This window comes from Rhipicephalus microplus, chromosome X, assembly GCF_043290135.1.
Source record: "Rhipicephalus microplus isolate Deutch F79 chromosome X, USDA_Rmic, whole genome shotgun sequence".
In the NCBI taxonomy this organism is placed as follows: domain Eukaryota; kingdom Metazoa; phylum Arthropoda; class Arachnida; order Ixodida; family Ixodidae; genus Rhipicephalus; species Rhipicephalus microplus.
The window spans coordinates 10,802,481-10,817,826 of NC_134710.1; the positions used below are offsets into that span (position 1 = coordinate 10,802,481).

A 15,346-nucleotide genomic window follows, 5' to 3' on the forward strand; every position below is an offset into this window, starting at 1 on the left:
TGACTTCAGTTCGCGGGATTGAATCCTGGCTGCGGCTGCTGCATTTTGATGGAGGCGAAGATGCTGTAGATGTGTAAGATGCTGTGCTCAGCTTTGGATGCTACCTAAAAAAACCCAGTTGCTCGAAATTTCCGGAGCCCTCTACTACGGCATCTTTAATAATCATATGGTGATTTTGGGGCGTGAAACCCCACATATGAATCAATCCACCACAAGCTTTTCTGCGCTGAATGGCTCTGAAGCCATGAGCAACAAGCAACTTTCGATGCGCTTCTGTGAGCGTTTACCAGTAGTGCCTCCCGTCAGCTGCCAATGCTAAGCAAACTTTTTTTTACAGACCAGTGTCAGAAGTTACGGCGTTGGCGCAGTACTTTTACAGGAGGGCACCGGCGCTCTGAGTTAGTTAGTTATGTTCGGTTTTGTGGCGCAAGAGCAACTAAGGCTATGCTGCGCCAGACTCATGGTGAGAATACCTACAGCGGACAGCGCTATGACAATGACTCTGAAATGTCTTGACGGCGATGACATATGGGATATGATTAGTGGTGAAGCGTGGCTGTATAAAGGCATACAAGGATTGGCTCCGTAAACGCGTGAAGTATATATCTCTTCTAAGATTAAGTGTGTGTTGCTAGGGGTGGTCAATGTGTATGGTTGGTGCATGAGGTTATGTTAAACCGTAACGGTTTTTACATAGCACTAATGCCACACCCGTGTCCTTATACCTAAGGGCCGGGAGGCAAGTGCCTCGTTGTAAATTCCAGGTGCAGCAGATGCCTCTCCGAAGAGGCTGTGCTACGAGTCACATCAGTCAAGTTTTGCTATGTCTAGCGGTAGCATAGTTTAGTCTAGTTAGACCTTGTTAAGAAGTTGTGCTTCATTTAAAAAGCTGATCACATCAGCTATTTCTCTTAATGTTTCCATATGTGGGCAAGCTATTAAAATGTGCATTACAGTTAGTTGCTCCTGACATTTATCGCATGTTGGGGCTTCTTCGCCTGCCAATAGATAGTTATGTGTGATGTGCGTATGACCTATTCGTAGTCGACATATAATTACATCGATAAAACGTGCTTGATGAAGACAGGTCTTCCATTCACCAAGAACAGGTTTAATTAGGTGAAGTTTGTTGTTTTGTTGTGATTTCCATTCCTGCTGCCAGTGAAAGGTGATGGCCGGGCGAACAGCTTGAATCCCATCTCTGGCAGGTATGTTGGTTTTTGACGCGCGCATCTCTTTTGCTGTTGCAGCTAGTTGGTCTGCCCTTTCATTGCCAGGGATCCCGACATGACTCGGGACCCAACAGAGGCGTATGGTGTGGTCATCAGGTGTGTGGGATAGCATGTTTAAAATATCGCCTATGATTGGCTCATACTAAGATTTATAATTGAGACTTTTCAGCGCGCTTAACGAGTCAGTAAATATTACAGCTTTTTTTATGTTTTGAGCTTATAATGTATCGTACGGCCATCTATAACACATAGCACTCAGCGGTGTAGATGGATACGAACTGCGGTAGTCTAGTTATTTGCTCGTGTGTTGCTCCTACCACGCTGCTTCCGACATAAGCAGATGTCTTCGAACCATCAGTATAAAATTCTTTGTAATTGTTGTAGGTTTGTTGTAATGTAAGGAATTCTTGTAGTATATGTTCACGTGGGGTGTTTAGTTTTTTTATATGTGTGAGTGAAAAATCTAAGAATTTGGAGAAATAACTCCATGGGGCCAAACTGGGTGGCCTTCTGGCGATGGAGAGTGCTTCGTTAGGAACATTTAGGGCGTGCAATTTTTCTTCAAATCTTAGTATTAGTGGCTTAATTACGTTTGGTTTGTTGACGTAGTGTTGTCGTATGTTACAGCGTGTGACAATACTGTGGCATATACGATCTGGTGAAGAACTAACTCTAAGGACATACGTGAGCATTAGTTTCGTTCTCCTATATTCTAAGGATGGTTCGTTACTTTCGGCGTATAAGCTCGAAATAGGTGAGGTTCGATAGGCACCTGTTGCGAGGCGTAACCCTTTGTTATAGACAGGGTCTAGGCGCTTAAGGTACGAGTTTCTTGCTGAACCGTAGATTATACTACCGTAGTCTAATTTGCTGCGTACTAAAGTGCGGTAGATGAGCAGGAGGCACTTACGGTCGGAACCCTAGTGCTTTCGGGACAAGACTTTGAGGACATTGAGGGCGTTGTTGGATTTCGCCTTGAGATTATTAATGTGTGGAAGAAAATTGAGCTTCTTATCAAATACGACCCCCAGAAACTTCTGTTCTTGTTTTATTGGCAATACTGTTTCGTTTATTTTGAGTACGGGGTCTGGTTGTAAGACTCGTTTCTGGGAGAACGCTACAGCAACCGTATTTTCCTCAGAAAACCGGAAGCCGTTTTTGTTAGCCCATTGTGTTAGCTTGTTTAGTGCTATTTGAATCTGTCGCTCGCACGTCGCCATGTTAGATGACCAGCACGCTATTTGGAGATCATCCACATATAGTGAGTGCATAAGAGTCGATGGTATGACCTGGTTCACAGAGTTCATTTTGACGACAAAGAGAGTTGTGCTTAAGACACAGCCCTGAGGCACACCGTTCTCTTGAGTAAAAGTTTCTGAAAGTGTGGTACCCAAACGAACCTGAAAAGTTCAGTTCGATAGGAAGTCGGACAAGCAGTTGAGCATCCTTCCGCGAATTCCTAGATCTGCCAGGTCTCGTAAGATACCGTACTTCCACGTTATGTCATATGCCTTTTCAAGATCGAAAAATACTGCTAAGCAGTGCTGCTTGTACAGGAAAGCTTCTCGTACTGTATGTTCAAAGCAAACGAGGTGATCGGTGGTGGAACATCCTTTCTTGTAACCACATTGGTGGACATCTATCAAGTTATCGGTTTCTAGGATGTATAATAGCCTAATATTGATAACGCTTTCATAGGATTTCGCCATACAACTTGTGAGTGCTATGGGCTTGTAGCTTGTTGGTAATGTAGGGTTTTTTCCGGCTTTGAGAAATGGAATTATAATGGCTTTTTTCCACTCTGTTGGCATTCTGCCAGTGATCCAAATAGCGTTAAAGAAGTGCAGCAATGCCTTCACCGCTTCCTGGGGCAAATGGGCGAGCATTTGTTAATGTTTTTTATCTGGGCCAGGTGATGTTTTTTTTACCTTGAGAAAGCACTCTGTTACTTTCCTGCAGAGTTAAGGGGGAGATGTATGATCTGTCGTGATAACCTGTAATAGGAAGCTTTTGTTTTTCTGTAGATTGTTTATGTTTTAGGAAAGCTGCCGAATAGTTTGCTGAGCTCGAAATAGCGCAAAAGTACTACACTGGTAGGTCTGCTTGTTCGCCTAAAGTTGTCTGGATGCCAGGGGTTGAGAGAATGGAGATGGTATATGAACTGTAGTTGCCGTTGAACTTGTGCACCTGATCCCACATTCTTTTAGATGTGATGGAACTGTTAATGCATGAATTGTACTTTTTCCACGAGAGTTTTTCAGCCTACCTGCGAATAAATATTGCCTTTGCTCTCGCCTTTTTAAATGCTAGGAGGTTCTCTCCGGTAGGATATTTACGAAAAATGCCCCACTCCTTGTGTTGCATTTTTTAGCTCGTGCGCACTCTTTTGTCTACCAGGTTTCAGTTTTTTGTTTAAAATGCCGGAGGATTCTGGTTTACTTTGTTCGGCTGCCGCACGTATGCAGGCAGTGACGGTCTCGTTCATTTCCTCTATGCTTAGGCCATCAAGCATCTCTTTTTCTAGGGCAGCTTTTTCAGTGAACAGTGGCCAGTCTGCCAGGTGTAGTTTCTAACGCGAAGGTCGGGATGGAGCGGTTGGGAGGGTTTGTGTTAATTTTATGAGAGTAGGCATATGGCCACTGACGTAAACATTATCTATCACGCTCCACTTTAGGTCGCAAAAGAGCGACGGTGAGCACAGCGCTAGATCTAAGCAGCTAGTGGCTCCTGTGCTTGGGGAGCAGTAGGTGACGCTACCAGTATTTAAAAGACATACGTCAATGTTCAGAGTAAAATCTTCGAGGGTTTGTCCTCTGGTGTCAGTTGTACTGCTTCCCCAAAGCATTCCGTGCGCGTTGAAATCCCCTGCAATAACAAACGGTTCAGGCAGTTGGTCCAAAATATGCTCTATATCTTTAGTTGAAAAATGCGTGTGGGGGGATATAAATGGAACATATGATGATAGTTTTGTGAGCTTAAATGGTGAAAGCCACGGCCTCGACGTGACTGTTGATGGTGATCTATCTCACTGCAATACCACTTTAGACGACAATAGCCACGCCGCCGGACAACCGGCAAGTGTGGACACGATCGCGCCGTACTACGGTAAAACCTCTGAGGAAGTTAGTGTGTTTTTCTCCCAGATTGGTCTCCTGTAAGCACATAGCCATTGGAGAGAGACTACTTAGCAAATCTTTTATGTCACCTATGTTGTGAATGAGTCCCCTACAATTCCAATGGAGAAGAAAAGCCATTTTGGGCAGTGAAATTGAGCGGAAAAGTGGAGTAAGAATTGATTTGTTGGCGATAAAACCTTGGTGACATGTGTGTGATACTAAAGTCAAAACAGAATGGTACCATAACCTTCCAGGTTATGGAAAACGAAACTTATTTTACAGGGCTTTTTGGAGGCCCTGTAATTTGTCTTTTGTCCTTTTTGGAGTGGTCGAGAGAAACTTGCCGCTCCTTCGGCACTGCAGGCGCCGTTTGACTGGCGGTTGTGTCCATAGCTTCATGAGAAGTGTTTGACCGTCACTCTGCCGAGCGATCCCTGGGCGTTGTAAGCTTCGGCTCAAGATACGAAGCCTTCAAACCCTCTATACCGGACGTCGGCGGGGCTCCCGCAGTCTGCCCGTTGCCCTGGCTCATGCCAGTGCATGTCGACGCCCGTGGTGGGGCCGTGTTGACTGAGGCCGGAGCAGCCTTGGCTGCTCCCGCAGTTGGGGCAAGCGGCGGTCGCTCCAGCACGCTGTGCGTAGCTTGGGTGGCCACCTGATGCCGTCGTGGTGCTGCCCCCTGTTGCACCACTTCAGCAAATGATTTTGTTGCATAGTAAGGGGAGACGCGATACCTTGCTTCGCGGAAACTGATGTTGTGGGTGACTTTGATGGTAATAATTTCCTTTTCTTTTGTTCATGCTGTGCAGGATCTGGAATACGCCGCGTGTTCCTCATCGCAGTTTGTGCAGTGGGGTTTGGCTTTGCAGTCATCATCTGCAGAGTGGCCTGTGATACCACACCGTGCACAGGTGAGCTGCCCACGGCAACTCTGAGATGCATGTCCGAATCTTTGGCACTTGAAGCAGCGCCGCGGATTCGCTATGTAGGGTCTCACAGACAGTTTTAGGTAGCCGGTAACTAATTCATGCGGTAGTGTGGAGCACCCGAAGGTCACAATTATGTGCTTGGTTGGAGTTTCTTTGTTTTCTCTTCTCACTATGATACGCTGTACGTGGATGACATTTTCGTCCTTCCAGCCAGCCAGAAGCTCATCACTTGTTAGGTCTTTTAGGCCATCGTCTGACACAACGCCTTTGACAGTGTTCATCGTTCGGTGCGCAGAGACGGTTACGGGCTTGTCCCCAAATGCAACTAATTTTTCTAGTTTCTGAAACTGTGTCTTGTCTTTAACTTCTACCAGCTTTGTAGCCTTATAGCCAGTTCCGATAGTCTCGGTTAGGCACCTGGACACGTGAAATGGGGAGATGTTGCGAGCTTTTTCGTCCGAGTTTTCGCAATGAATATTATGGTACTTAGGAAAATGGTCTTGTTTTTCCGAAATCGGCATTACATTTGCTTCGGTGCACCACCTTTTGAAGGGATGATCAATGGAGAAGGGGTTTCGTGATCCCATAGAAAAGTGCAGTTCGTTCAGTAATGGCGCCTACCACCCACCACGGAGCCCAACAAGGGGACGTGGCAGAACATGTAAACATGTCTGCACAACGCCAGTAGTACGCCACTGCCATAACCTAATATATCTACCCAAGTTTGGATATTTACACCAGGTTAACCCTTGCCGCCAGGAAAAATTGGAAGTAAAATGAAGTGAGCAGAAGACAGGAAAGATGAAATGTGAGAACAAAAGACGAAGATGTAGGGAGAGAGAGATAGAAAAAGGCGACTGCCGATTTCCCCTGGGTGGGTCAGCCCAGAGGTGCCGTCTACGTGAAGCCGGGGCCAAAGGGGTGTGTTGCCTTTGCCGGGGGGCCTTAAAGGTCCAATCACCCAGCGTCGGCTCAACCCCCAGGATCCCCTTTTCCCCGAACACGGCTCAGCCACGCACGGCTAGGCGTGGGACGGAGCCGAAACCCCCCCGTTAGCTCGGGTCCGTGGTGTCGCTACACACCAAACGCCTACTTGCACAGGCGCCCCTGCGGGGCCGGCGCTCTGAGGCCCGTCGCTTTGATTGATTGATTTGTGGGGTTTAACGTCCCAAAACCACCATTTGATTATGAGAGACGCCGTAGTGGAGGGCTCCGGAAATTTTCACCACCTGGGGTTCTTTAACGTGCACCCAAATCTGAGTACACGGGCCTACAACATTTCCGCCTCCATCGGAAATGCAGCCGCCGCAGCCGGGAATCGAACCCGCGACCTGCGGGTCAGCAGCCGAGTACCTTAGCCACTAGACCACCGCGGCGGGGCGCCCGTCGCTTTCGCAAGCCACACTTTGACAGATGCAGAATGCAACTGTCAAAGTGTGGTAACAGAGAAGGAATGTCTCGCCATCATTTTTGCAATAATAACGTTTTACGTGTTTTGGATGGAACTGTTTTTTGTTCACACTGATCATCAAGCACTGTCTTTACTAAAACGTTTACATAATTCCTCTGAACGATTGGCCGCATGGGCGCTTACTTGGCAGTGCCACGATCATGTCATTCAGTAGAAGGAGGGTACCACTAACACAGTTGGTGACGCACTTTCACGTGCACCGTCGTCTGTTGAATCCCAGGTTGCCGCAAACACTGTGTGGTCATGACACCATCTGAAACCATGCGCTAAAGTTGGGGTAATTGGTGACTAAACAGGAGCTTCTTGAAGCGCAGCTGAATGATGGTATCTGTCGTAATTTGTCACAAAAGCTTGGGCCTCGTGATCGAGCAGACAAGAGAAACGACGAGGTGACGAACTGCTACCTGCTCATAGAAGGGGGCTTCTTTTTCTGCTGTTTTCTTCAGGGTGACGATGGTAACGTAAAATCAGCATTTTGAGTTCTTCTTCGTCACAAGCTTTGTAAATCTTTCATAACGCACTTAAACGACTGTGCTTGAGCTCGTCAATCTTCAGGACAGTAAACTCACGAGAACCTGTGCCGTATGGTAAGCTGGCCAGGCATAACAGAGAATGTAATACGCCACGTGCGTTCCTGTTCAGTTTGTCGAAGGGCTAAACCGCACGGTGGTTTACCGCTAGAATCAATGTAATCAGTGGAGAGTACGTCACCTTGGCAGATAGATGAAACGGCTACGTTTGCCATGAGTCCACTTTTAAACCAATACCATCTTCTTGTGAATGAATGGTTCATGAAATCAGTTCAATTGTTTCCTTTGCGCAAGGTGACTTTGCAGAAATTGTGGGACTACCCTCTCGAAACGTTCACAAGGTTTGGATTCCTACCTCGAACAATGTGACTTACTTTTCCAGCAAGGTATTCACGGGTTCCTCTGATGTCCAAGGAGTTCGTCACAAGCGCACATATGAGTGTCACCCGCAAGCTAACATCACAGAATGGGTAAACCAACACCTTATATTCAGGCTTTTCGCGCATACCGAGCATCACAAGGACTGGGATCTGAAACTGGCAGAGATAGCTCTTGCGACCAAACCGACAGTTAATCACTCAACAGGTTTCACTCCTGCTCAGCTTAACCTAGATAAAGAATTGAGTTTTCCACAGAACAGAGCCCCGACATGTGCAACGACTTCTCTGATACCTTATGCAAAGTTTGCAGATAACCTCAGGCAGAAGCTGAATGATGCTGTACAAGCCAGACAGCACATTATGTATTGCACATAGAGCAGGCAGGACAATGTGATGAGCGTCGGTAAATATTCACTTTGAGGTTGGTGACTTGGTGTTGAAACACACACGACCTTCCAGACGCTTCGAAATGCTTTTCAGACTCAGTCATCATCATCGCCGAACGACGCATACAGCCTGCTTCCGTGGTAATGTAGAAAAGAGGGATTTGGGAAGATGAGGAATTTCGAGGGTTTGTGCTTGCTTTTCTTCTTTCTCCCGAAAGTACACAGACGTTATGTTCACCTTGTTGTTTGGCGAAAGCTGCATATCTTTCGTTGGTGGCGAGAAGAGAATGATCATTGGTCTTCGTTTGTCCTCGCTACGCTTAAGGGTGCAGAATGAACTGATCTCGAGAACCCCACCCTGCCAAGAAGGTGGGGGGGGGGGGGGGATGTGGGAGAACTCCAGGCGCCGACTATGCAAAAAGAGCGCCACGTGTTGTTCAATGACGGTGTGCGTGTACCACCTGTGCTCTTCAAAAGGCTCAGTCTACGTGCTGCCCAGGGGAGAGGTATCTTGCGGGCCAGGAAAGACGGATGCTGCCATCTGCGATGGTAAATTGCTAATGCCCGGCGATCATGGTCGCCGCACCGCTGCCTCGTGTCCATATGCCCAACCCGCTGTATGTCACGTTTAGTTGAACGAATTGTTTGTTTTCACTTGACGCCTCCATCGTCCTAGCTTTGACTACGGACGGGAAGCAGCAAGCCCGATACCTACAGGCTTTGAGCTAAAACATCTCCATGATGTGGAAAATATAGCGTCGATAATTCTGTAAAGCCTTGGGCTACAGGCACCTTGATCTTGGTGACTCTACGCTAGAAAATAAGGAATCTTACACTTCTCCGTTCCAACGTTGAAGGTAATTGAAGTTTTTTCATCAACGCTTACAATTCGAAAGATATTCAGTTTTTTATTATTCCCTATTCCATTCGGTACGTGAAAAGAATACAACCCGCTATTCAATTCGTTATTCAAGATTTTAAATACTCGCACACCCCTACCGAACAAACGATACTTATGTTTTCGTTCTTAACATGCACAGCTGAGTATCGTATTAGATAAGAATCTTGAAAATTATACTAGGTGCCGCAGCTATAGGCCGACGAGAAACCTACCTCTCATTATTGCGGGTGACTTTAAAGCTCCAAATACGGAATAGTGGCACAGATAAAAAACCGTCACACGGACGAACATGGCCTTCAACGACGCAGAGTAAGATTTGATGTTTATCACAGCCTACATTGCCTACTTGAAGTTCTTTTGCGTGTAAAACCCAGAGCGTCCACGAGATATGAGGGTGTGAGCTAACACCTTCTTCAGAAAATCGGGGGTTACGCAGCTGCGTCCAACAAGGCATATGCAGATCTGCCAGAGAATCGGAATCAGGCAGTTAAAGGAGCAACCAAAGTAATCACTATGGATTTGGAGGATCCCGATATGAACTTTCGAGACGCTCGCCTCCTGAAGGCAAATTATGCCCTCTCATTGAGGTGAAAGACTTGAAAGCGTAATAGTAGGCTGTGACCGGAAATGACGCTTCTTAACAAGGAGACTTAGTCCTACTCGGACCAGCTCCCCCGAGGAGCAGTGGGATGAGACGTGTACGGAAACGGACGGGTGCATATACAAAGAGGTAGCCAGGAACTTTTCAGCGTCTGCTCGTATATCACGTGTAACATAGTTTCTTTTTGCAGTCGTCATCAAAATTCGTATAGCTATAAGTTATAGTTAGAGATTTGTTTTGCCGTTTATAACGCATTTTGACTCCTCGCCGGTTACAGGTACCATCCGCAGGGAATCCTAGCACTCCTGTTGTATAACTCCCCCCTTTCCAGACCTCCTTGAAACTGCCACTGCCCATTGATAATTTGATGTCAAAGTCAACATCTACAACTCCGATGACTTGGCTAAGCTTCACAAACTGCCTGCGGAAATAATTTGTTGCTATGGAGGTAATAGGGAGCAATTTCAGAGCGCTGTGTTACGTTGCCGATATTGATATCAATGTAGCTTATAAAGAGCGATGCAACTGCGGGTACATATTGTTTGTGTCATTCAATATAAGTCATTTTGTATAGCCTTGCTATAGATTTCTCAGATTAAGTAATGACTCTTAAGTACATTCCTCCCTTTCAGACTAGACAAGGCGCACCGTAGAACAAAAACGCAAACACCACGGGCTTATCGAAAACCCCAGTAATCGTGCAAGAGACACGCATGCAGGAGTGCCGAAACTCACGTGTCGGGTATTGGCAAAGGCTCGGATGGCAGCTCCTCGTCCGATTCATCCGGACTTAGGCCCTTCAGCTCTGGCTCTTCGTCGTCGTCCACGCCTTCAATGACGCAGCTCTCCTTGTCCGCGCTGCGACACAAAAAGACGGAACGTTAAAGGATACTTTCAGCAGCTGTCTGTTTTTGCAGGTGAGAATATACCTGCTGTATGTTACTAAAAGGGGCTGGCAACCATTTTAACACGTGAGTGTTATGGGACATCCGGGTCCACTACAGTTCGCTGACGTACTTCCGACATGAATATGACTCTGTAAATGTATACTAACAGCTTGCGAAAAAAAAACTATATGCAAAGCCTATGGCGCAAGGCGTCGAACCAACGAATTCTCAAATCTCAGTGCGCGGCACTAACCACTACGGCCCAAGACGCATGCAGTCACGCGCGCTTATGACAAGCCATTCATATACACCATATACCATTTGGTGGTCGTCAGAGTTATGCCGCTTCAGCGCGTTTTCGTCATCAATAGCGAGATAGCGCGACGAGCGCGCGTTCGGCCTGTTCGTCATTGACGCACGTGGTCATCCTTGCGTGCGCGCGCTTATCAGACTCGTAAATAGGGTTAGTACGGAGGTCACTTCACCCGCTGCCACGGCTGCATTTACGAAAGGAGCACGGTGCTCACACATGAAGCGCTGGTCCTGTGTATACTTGTGTGTTTTATGCGTCTTTCTTTCCGTTTATACAGCGCGCTTAAGTGTCGAGTTGTGACAGTTGTAAGGCCACGCTCGTCATGTGTATGCTCATTTTGTGCGTGCTTTCTGCTTGAGGTGCGCGCTGAAAGTTTTGAGCTGCTGCCGCTTGCCGCTCTTCACATGAATTCGCGATTTGTTGCTGTAGCATTCATTCCTTCCACCTTGTGGCGAAAGAATGCACAAAAAACTCAACTATACCTTTGTGAAAACTCATTTCACTTTCGTGTTCTATAGAATCCTAGAAAACGGGTTCCGCCACGTTTTTTTTTTATTGCGACCCAAGTATCTTTACCGGTCAATGTATCTGATCATGAAGTGGTAACGTGGCAAATGCCATGCAACATTCTAAACAAAATATTTTTTAAGTGCAGCATTCACGAAGTCGCACACAGTGGGAGCGCGATAGCAGTTCGTGTTTGTGCGTTGTGATACGCTTCGCGTGGCGCATGCCTTCGCGGCAGCTCATTTTGCGCTGCAATGAGCATTGAATAAAACGATTGATTGATTGATTGATTCATTGATTGATTGATATGTGCGGCTTACGTCGCTAAACCACCTTGTGGTTATGAGAGACGCCGTAGTGAAAGACTCTGGTAATTTCGACCACCTCAAGTTCCTTAACGTGCACCCAAATCTGAGCACACGGGCCTACAGAATTTTTGCCGGCATCGAAAATGCAGCCGCCGCAGCCGGGATTTGATTGTTCGACCTGCGAATTGAATAAAGCGAAGATAGCCAAGAGTATGGAGAATGTAACTTCAAGCTAGAATTATCTGAACAGCAAATACTTGCATCAGTACAAATGACTGATTTCCGAAGCAAGGTGACGGGCCACTTTTTCGATCAATTTACGAAAAAAAAAACTATAACTATGTTCAAATCCTGAAAAGAATTCATGATTTTGTTACTGTCACTCAAAATCCTACCACTTCCCCTAGTGTCAAATTGTGACATGATATAGCTGACTATCAGTCACATTAAGGCACGTGCACTGTCCACCCGTGCACCCCCTCACAGTTGGCTTCACACTAACGAATACGACCCAGATAAAACAATCAATCCAATTCTCGACTTTGCGATTGCCTCATATGCAAGAATGGAGCTCTTCGATTTTCCACCCCTGCCCCGCCGTGGTGGTCTAGTGGCTAAAGTATTCGGCTGCTGACCCGCAGGTCGAGGGATCGAATCCCGGCTGTGGCGGCTGCATTTCCGATGGAGGCGGAAATGTTGTAGGCCCGTGTGCTCAGATTTGGGTGCACGTCAAAGAACCCTAGGTGGTCGAAATTTCCGGAGCCCTCCACTACGGCGTCTCTCATAATCATATGGTGGTTTTGGGACGTTAAACCCTACAAATCAATCAATTTTCCACCTCTGGCTACCCGCGCGCTGCCAGAGCCAGCCAGAGCGTGTTCGTTGTTCTCGGTCATGGGCGGCACTGCTACCCGGGGGATAAGAGTGGAGTTGGACATTATGCATGAGAAAGCACTGGTGTTCACATGTTGCAAGTTTTATTCAGTGAGATTAGGTAAATAATGAGTTCTTATTGTTTGTTTAACTGTATCAAACAGAGCACCGTTGCCGAAGACCGCACTACTCCTCTACAAGACTACAATTCTCTTGTAATACATTTTGTTCAGAAGTATTAGTGATTGTCTGACAAACGAATCACGAAACATCGACAAACAAATGTTTAAAATAAATTAGCTCACTCTTTTACGAGAGAACCGCATTGCACAAACTTCCTATGTGGTAGAATGGACGTTTCATTTGCGTGAAATGCGATCTCTTTTTTATTTAACGTATTGACGACCAAACTCTTTTCCTTTGCTTACGCACTAACAAACATGGTACTGCATTTACAACGTTAAAAGGCTGTGAAATTATTTCTTAGTAACTAAAGCTCGCGGTGTAATATTTATAAAAACAAATTTTGTTGGTTTATTGAAAAAAAAACGACCTGATTATTTAAGTAAAAACAGTGCAGAAAGGAGAGAATTAAAAGAAGAAGCCACCTTTCCGAGAAACGAGTACTTGCGGCACCGAACGCCCCGACGGGACGCCGCCCATCTGCTAAACCCACCGCAAGGGGGAAGCAGTAGATGTGACAGAAACTGGAATATTATGCGAAGTCACACTCGCAGCTGACTCCGAGAATACGACCACCAGCAGCATGGTTTCCCCACAGTGAGGGAGCACATCGCGCAATACGGCCCTCCTGCAGCTGCTGCAAGAGCCCTCTATTTACCCACTGACAGCCTTTGCACTCGCACCTACGAGAAGGGGTGATATTCGGACAGTATACAAAACATGACGGTGACGGCAGAAAAGCGTGTCCATGTCATCGCAATAAAACAAGCTGCTTGGCAAAGCGTTCAAGCGGTAAACGGGGGTGTGCTACATGTAGCCAAGACCTGTAAAGAAGAACTTCTTTTAAGACGAGTTGGTGCCTTAGTTTGTTGAACATTTCGTAACTAGCGCAATGCTAGTAACAAGAAAGTGAGGTGAGGAAACAAAAAGACGTGCGCCAAACTACCAACTGTTTTTTGCCACTGCCGGCTGTGTAAAAAAAGGTAAACTTCCAGCAATGCGCAGTGGCGTGGAAGAATTACAACAGGCATGTCATCACGTGAGCAGTTGATTAAAGAAGCACAACTCAGAGAGTACAATAATAGTGTCACTGACTCAAAGAGACCTATTACTTCTGATATGCCTGTATTACGGTTCCCTTGCTGTTTGATCTCTGCTTTTGTCGATAATCCTAGCTTGCTCAAAACATGGCACACACGAGCATGACTCTACAGGCACAGCAAGATGCGCACCATCGTTATTCCCATTACTATTGGCATGTTCTCTGAAGCGATCGTTAATACGCCATTCGATTTGTCCAATGCAGAACTTGCCAGCTCAGAAGAATTTCATAAGCAACACCTTCGGTACAACACTTGAAATATTTCGCGTGCCTCTTTTGGCACCCTTGCTGCTTAACGCGAGAGATTCATGGACAAATGTGTTTCAGTTTACTCGGAGCAGAAAACATGACAGCAATTGCAAACCTAGTGGCCACCTTGACGTTATGGCACAGCTTTTGCAAATACGGCACCACCTGTGGTTTAGTGCCCTCCCCTTCTCTCGAGCGCCCTTCCTGGGTGTTGATATTCAGCTTCCACAGCAAGAATTCACCAATGGCATGCAAGACCACCAGCCTTTGTGAGCCTGGTACTCTGATTACAAAAGCTGCTCTAGATCATGTGTTGACACAATCTTCCCAGCACGGATTGAAGGCAACGCAAAGCAATACTCAATGTTTTGCAGTGTTTGGACATTAACCTTGCCGTGAAACGTAATCATGTTTCTTGCGCTCACTTGCGTCGCAGTAAAAAACAGCTTTTGCCATATGATACCCAGCATTCCAAGGTTCTAAAACGTATAGTATTGATATGCATTGCTTGTGGTAATTCTTCCACGCCATTACGCACGCAAGTTTACCTGCTTTTCAGCCTTCACCGGCAATAAACAGTTGGTAGTTTGGCGCCCGTCTGTCTCTCTCCTCGCCTCAGTTTCATGTTTTTAGCACTGCGCCAATTATGAAATGTTCAGCAAGCCGGTAAGCAAGGATGCACAGGAAGCCTGTGTCCAGTAAACCTGGTTGGCTGCGCCCAATCTTGCGGTCTTGAAACTACACAGTGGTATTTGCGCCATGTGCCGCGGCATTTTATAATGAGGTGCATGGTGATTCGCCAGCTGGTGAAGAAGCCAAGCACTGACTGCCACCAATTCTGCAAGCGATAAGCAAAGACTATCGAGATCGAGAGCACGTTTGACCCAGACTGCGTTCTTGATTCATGTCGGCTCCTAATCAAATACATGCCATACGACACCGAACAACAGGGGGCACCGTCAGCCTTGAAAAAAAGTGATCAAATAAATATTTATGAGAATCGATTGATATTTGGGGTTTAACGTCTCAAAACCACCACATGATTATGACGGACGCCGTAGTGGAGGGCTCCGGAAATTTCGACCACCTGGGGCTCTTTAACGTGCGCCCAAATATGAGCACACGGGCCTACAACATATATTTATTATAAAATGATGTTATTCTTGACGATCACCACTGCTAGATTTGGCTGAGCTGTTTATAGCATGTGTTTACTTTTCTCGCGCAGCTTTAGGGGTGATGTAACCTTTAAAGCGTATGGCGAGTGCTGAAGGATTGCAGTTTATCAAAACCTTTGACGGAGCTGTTCACAACAATCAATCCCGGTCATTGATGTTATTACCCACGTGATCTGGAGATCAAACATGCGGTCCAATGA

General features: G+C 46.4%; 1 protein-coding gene across 2 annotated transcripts in view; it reads right to left on the bottom strand.

Annotated features, from left to right (window-relative positions):
• The window catches only part of LOC142777428 (uncharacterized), a 179,692-nt gene that overhangs the window by 98,294 nt on the left and 66,052 nt on the right, over positions 1-15,346 (bottom strand). For both annotated transcript variants that reach the window (XM_075881811.1, XM_075881810.1), the window contains one exon: positions 10,282-10,404. In XM_075881811.1, coding sequence (XP_075737926.1) covers positions 10,282-10,404 — 123 coding nt within the window. The remainder of the gene's footprint in view (positions 1-10,281; positions 10,405-15,346) is intronic.